This window comes from Mustela lutreola, chromosome 9 (genome assembly GCF_030435805.1).
Source record: "Mustela lutreola isolate mMusLut2 chromosome 9, mMusLut2.pri, whole genome shotgun sequence".
NCBI classification, from domain to species: domain Eukaryota; kingdom Metazoa; phylum Chordata; class Mammalia; order Carnivora; family Mustelidae; genus Mustela; species Mustela lutreola.
In genome coordinates this window covers 124,716,652-124,722,196 of record NC_081298.1, presented here as the reverse complement: position 1 = coordinate 124,722,196, position 5,545 = coordinate 124,716,652, and the positions used below count along the sequence as shown (strand labels likewise).

General features: G+C 58.0%; 1 protein-coding gene across 1 annotated transcript; it reads left to right on the top strand.

The window, feature by feature from the left end:
* Positions 1-722: 722 nt before the first annotated feature.
* On the top strand, positions 723-5,344 carry TCF23 (transcription factor 23). The gene is made up of 3 exons (XM_059134197.1): positions 723-1,136; positions 1,885-2,127; positions 3,935-5,344. The coding sequence occupies exons 1-3, from the start codon at positions 909-911 to the stop codon at positions 4,112-4,114; spliced, it is 651 nt and encodes a 216-aa protein (XP_058990180.1). The 5' UTR covers positions 723-908; the 3' UTR covers positions 4,115-5,344.
* The last annotated feature ends 201 nt before the right edge of the window (positions 5,345-5,545 follow it).

Sequence of the window (5,545 nt, the reverse complement as noted above, 5' to 3'; positions counted from 1 at the left end):
GGTATGTGCTATGGTGAGTGTTGTGAAGGGTGTAAACCTGGCAATTCAAAGACCTGTACCTCTGGGACTAATAATACATTATATGTTAATAAAAAACTTTTTTTTAAATTTTTAAAGTTGTTCGGAGAAATAAGTAAGAGAATACGTACAAGTGCTTCTCACCATGCCTGGCACATAGTGATGTAGGAGCACTGGACCGGTGAGGGAACTCGCCAGGCTGTGGTCGTGCATAAATTAGGGTGCCCGTCCAACAGGGAGACCTGGGCTCCAGGCTCTGTGAGGAGGAAGTCCTCACAAACGAAGGGCATAACCCAACAGATGAAGGCAGCCTTTCCACCCAGAGGAAGATATTCCGGGGCATGGAGAAGCACTAGGTTGAAGATAAGAGGCCTGCTGGGGGGAATGGGGAATAGTGCCCTGTGGCTGGAAGGTCAAGTTCATTGACAAGGGGAGGAAAGGTCCTTTCAGGGATGTACGCAGGTGGGCTTCTGGCAGGGGAGGGGGCTCGGGGCCCTTCTGGGGGACTTGCGCCTCAAAGCTAGAGGCTCATGAGCTCCCAAGACTGCTGTCAGAGGCAGGCGAGGCTCCTGGAGGGGAGCTCCCTTCCCACCGCCCTCGTGCCTCCTCCAGCAGGGGCCTCCCCCCTCCACCCCTGGGCTCGGCCACTCCCGGCATCAGTACCCCCACCCCTGAGCCGGCTGGGAGGCAGGCAGGAGGCTGCTTGCGGGGGCTGTGCTGGGTGGGCGGTTTTCCCAGAACAAGGAGCCAAGCAGGCCTGACTGGGCGCCAGCTCCCTCAGATACACTCCAGGCCCGGCGACCAGCCTGCCCCGCAAGCCTGAGCCCGCGGGCTCCCACAGGCGCCGTGTTCCTGTCTAGGGGCCGCAGCTGTCCCCCCAGGCGTGTGGCATGTCCCAGAGGGAGGCCAGAAGGGCACCCTCCGCACCGGGAGTGGGGCAGAAGCCCGCTAAAGCCAGGTTGTCGCTGGCAGCAGATTTGGGCAGGAAGAGGAGCCGCCTGAGCAGGACCAGGCAGGACCCGTGGGACAAGCCGGGCTGGAGTGACCAAAGGTGGAGCAGAGCTGCCCCCAGCCCACGCCCACGAGGGGTCAGGGCCCGGAGCCTGGCTCGTGGCCAGGTAAGGAAACGCTGGACCAGTGGGAGGCAAAGGGGGGAGGCCAGGGGGGAGGGGCTGAGGTGTCACCTCTGACCACAAAGCCTCACTGGGCGTCACCGCCCCTGCCCAAGAGGGGGACACCAGCGTTTTGACTCCAAGGCCCCACGCTGGTCTCAACCAGAGCGCGGCTCAGAGAGCTGGCCCCACTCACGGCTCTGGGGGAAACTGAGGCCTAGAGGAGTGGGGTGAATTCCCCACAGCTCCAGAAAAGGAGCGAGTGGTGGGGCCAGAATGGAGCTGTGGGTCGCTGTGGCCCCCGGCTGGGGGTCCTTTCTTCCTCACTGCAGCTGCGTCTTCATCTCAGGATCTGACGCTGGGCAAGGGTCAGCCCTACAGGGCGGGGGTCACTCTGTGCTTCCTGCAGCGCCTGGGAACCCTGATAAGCAGGATTCCAACGAGGGTGTGGGTGGAGCAGGGATAGAGTAGTATTAGAGAGAGGAAAGGACTAAATAAAATCTTTTAAAAAAAAAGAGGAAAGGATGCTAGACTTCTGAGCCTAGCCTTGCTACCCTGCTGCCCTCTGACCCAAGGTGACACCTTCTTTCCATTTCCTCAGCCATAAGGTGGGGGAAGACCGAGAGCAGACAAAGAGGGCACGAGGCCCTCCTCTCTACTGTTCTGGAGGGAGACGTCACGCTAGAATGCTCTTCGAAACAGGGGCAGGTGGGGGGGTCCAGTCAGACCCACTCATCTGGGGTCCTCTGTGCAGAGTGAGGCCAGTCCCAAGAATGCTGCACGGGAGCGGAGCCGGGTGAGGACACTGCGCCAGGCCTTCCTGGCCCTGCAGGCTGCTCTGCCCGCTGTGCCACCCGACACCAAACTCTCCAAGCTGGATGTGCTGGTGCTGGCCACCAGCTACATAGCCCACCTCACCCGCATGCTGGGCCACGAGTTGCCTGGCCCCGCCTGGCCACCCTTCCTGTGTGGACTCCGCTATCTACACCCTCTCAAGGTAGGCCACGAGCCCCCGGCCTTGAGGATTGGGGTTTGGAATGGACTGGACTTAGGCCCCCTGCCCCAAGCAGAGCTGACATGGGGACTGGGGACCAGCTGCTTCCTGCTCTCTCAGAGGGAGAGGAGCCAAGGCTGGCTCTTGGGAATCGCCTGACCCTGGGTGCAGTGGGGGTGGTGATTGCAAATGATGTCATGAAAATGCAGTTCCTCCAAGAGGAGGTAACTTCACAGAGGCCCCAAGACTCTGGGGTGCCTCATGGCAGAGGAGAAAAAGGAGCGGTTTCCACGGCTGGGGCATGGGAAAGGAAACCGCCCAGGGAGAGTCCCAGATTCCAGGGTACATCACCCCATCATCGTATAATGCCTCAGTGTCCTCTGAACTTCTGCCACAGGAGAGATGTCCCTCTGGGAGAACAAGGTCTTAGAAAGCCTCACTGGAGAAGCCATCAAGCTGGGGTGGGGGAGGGACCAGCAGTGGCGGGGGGGTGGTGGTGGTGGTGATGGTGGTGGTGGTGAATGTGTGTTGGGCCTTGCTTCCTGCATGTGCCACCCCCTAGACCAGCACCTACTTTTCCTGAGCCTCCGCTTTGTCCTATGTGAAGGGGAAGATAACATGAGCCTTACTCCCCCTCAAGGGTATGAACCGGGATCAGGAAGGAAAAGTGTAATTAACAATATTCACCATTGCAGTAACGGCGATAATATTGGGGTGCTGAAGTTGTGCGGGGAGCTGGGCTTAGCACTCCAGTCCCTTCCATCTTCTCGTCCACACGGAACCCAACGAGGATTACTTTACAGATGAGGAAATCCAATCTCAGGGAGATTAAGTGGCTCAGAGCAATTTGAACCCGAGGGTGTCTGACCTCAGAGCCCAGGCTCGAGGCCACCACGCAGGCCAAAGGTGCTGTAAGCTGCTGGTTGCAGAGCTTCCTGTTATAAAGGACGGGTCCTCTCTGCCCTCTGAGGCTAGACAGCACTGGAATGGTAGGTCAGCCTTGTTTCTACGGAGGAGCCCTTCTGCCATCTCTCTCCCCTAAACTTCACAGTTCTGAAATGTCTTGAAACTTGCGATTTCTCTTCTTTCATGCAAATATAGCTAAACTGCAAGAATGTGAGACTAAATGGGGGCAACTCTGAAATGCTGATAGCAGCAGAGTCGTTTCCTTAGCTGTGAAGTGACGACCCAAGTCAGGCCCTCGCATGTAGGCGGTGATGGGCAAGTACGGGGACGAGTGAAGAGATGAGAGCCGGCTCTGTCTAGACCTCGGGCAGCGTGGTGGGACAGGTCAGTCAGCGGGGAGCAGTGCACCTTAGGTGCCCCCACCCTACAAAGGGGCTGCCAAGAGGAAGGCAGCCCTCAGAGCAGTCAACTGGTGTTACTGGGGCTGTCCACGCTCCTGCTGGAAGGATGTGCAAGGAGTTCCCCAGCTTAGATGGACAGGGCAGCGCTGAGACGTGGGGTGGCAGGGGCGGGGAGTACTTGAGTTGGGGGCTGGGCGAGAGAAGAGGTCGGGACTGTTCAGTATCAAGAGGGGCCCTTCCTTGCTCCAGCCCTGCTGCCCTCCGTGCCGTCCAGCCCCTGGCCGCTGCCTGCTCTGCCATCCACCTCCCTCCCCACTCTTGGGGGGCCGGGGGGGGGGCTCCTTTCAGGGTCCTTGCTTTCCTCACACAGCTTCTCATGAGCCTCTGGGCCGGGCTCAGGAGGTGGGGAGAAGGCAGGGGGCCTAGGGAAGGCCAAGTCTGGGGTGCCAAGAACGACAGGGGCTGCGATATTATTACTCAGTTCCTATCCCCATGTCTTGCAGAAGTGGCCCATGCGATCTCGTCTCTATGCTGGCGGCCTGGGGAGCTCTGGCCTTGACTCTGCCACAGCCACCACCTGTAGCCGAAGAACAAAGGAAACAGAGGCCAGGCCCCGAGTTTCTGAAGAGGCAGATGCTCTCTTTCCCACAAGGCCATGCTCACCAGCTCTCGGTGACAAATGAGCATCACACGTGCCTTTTTCTCCCAGGCTACCACTCGAGCTTAGGGACCTGGATTCTCTACCGGCCCTGCCTGTCTTCCCTCTGACTCTCAGCCCTCGGACTGGACGGACTCAGGTTCGGCTCCCTGGTTCCATCCAGCACACAGACCAGGCGAAGCAATGGGCCCTTCAGCACCGGGAGGGTACGCGGGAGCCGTAGGGGAGGTGGCTGCTGTGACAGTTGCAGGGAAGTGGGAGAGGAAGGGGTTTGGCTGGGTGGGAAGCTGAGTTAGGGCACAGCCCTCTGCTTTCTCCCCTAAGCTTCCCACAAACCCTCCAGATGTGCAGGTGCAGAGGAAGAGGCCTAGGACAACAGCAGCTACGGGTGCTGATGGGAAAGCCGAGGGCCAGACAGGCTCTGGGCAGCTGCAAGTGGGAACAGCAGTGGGCCAGGGTCGCGTAGCCAGATGAAAAATGAAGTTTGTTATGGCTTCGTAAAACCTTACCCGGTGTCCAAGAGGCAGGGGAGGATTCAGGAGCCTTGTCTGCCTTGTGGTCTCTCCAGCTGCTTCTCATCGCTACACGTCTTCCCTCTCCGGGCCCTACACCCTTCCACTCTTCTCGACCTGACTTATATTTACGGATTAAGCCAGAAAGCTTGCATTGCTTGCCCTCCAGTTTCCAGAGAAACTTTTTGATGATCCCAGCTGCCTAGTTTGACATGTCTTATCCCAGAGGCAGGCCCACCGGAACTGAAACAGACAGTACCTGAAGGCCTTGCATCAGAAGGATACTGATGGGCCTGATTACATCCGTGAAGGACCTTAGAAGGAGAACCCTTATCTTTTCCAGGAGACGATAATTAGTCTTCTCTCTCCATTCTGTTAGAAACCGAACCTTCAGGAAAAACAAGATAGGTCAGCGTTCACTGGGTTCTTTGTATGATTTTGGCCTAAGGCCTCACTGGCTCTGGAGTTATTTCTACAATCCGTCTACAGATGATCTCCCCAGGGCCGGCTCCTGCCCACAGGCACTGCCCGCCCAGCCACTCCTTAAGGCTTGCCACGGGGTGCCAGAGACCTCCGAGTACTTAGTGGCATTTCTGGCTCTGAAGAAATCGTTTGTCTATACATGCTAAAAGTAACCATCCAGATCAGGAATAGCATGAAACCCCACCTGAAGTCCAGACTGAGAAGGAACCAGCTTTTTGTTAAACTTCTGTAACTCAGCATGAGGGGATGGACCAGGCTGACTCGAGTCCCAACACGGGCAGCCCTAGAGCCACCATCGCTGCTGTGAGACCAAAGAAGGCTCTGGCATGAGGAGTCCCTGCTCCTGCACAGGGCTGGACAAGGGCTGACTCAGCAAGCTGGGGTGGAGGCAGAGAAAGACACAGAATGTCCCAGCCGCGGGCTGCATGGGATGTGGGAGAGCTGCTGAACGGTGGCTGGGA

Excerpts from the sequence above, each read along its gene's own strand:
- TCF23 (XM_059134197.1), top strand. The coding sequence starts at position 909 with ATGTCCCAGAGGGAGGCCAGAAGGGCACCCTCCGCACCGGGAGTGGGG. Across the intron at positions 1,137-1,884 it reads GGAGCCTGGCTCGTGGCCAG|AGTGAGGCCAGTCCCAAGAA; the intron begins GTAAGGAAACGC and ends TCCTCTGTGCAG. Across the intron at positions 2,128-3,934 it reads GCTATCTACACCCTCTCAAG|AAGTGGCCCATGCGATCTCG; the intron begins GTAGGCCACGAG and ends CATGTCTTGCAG.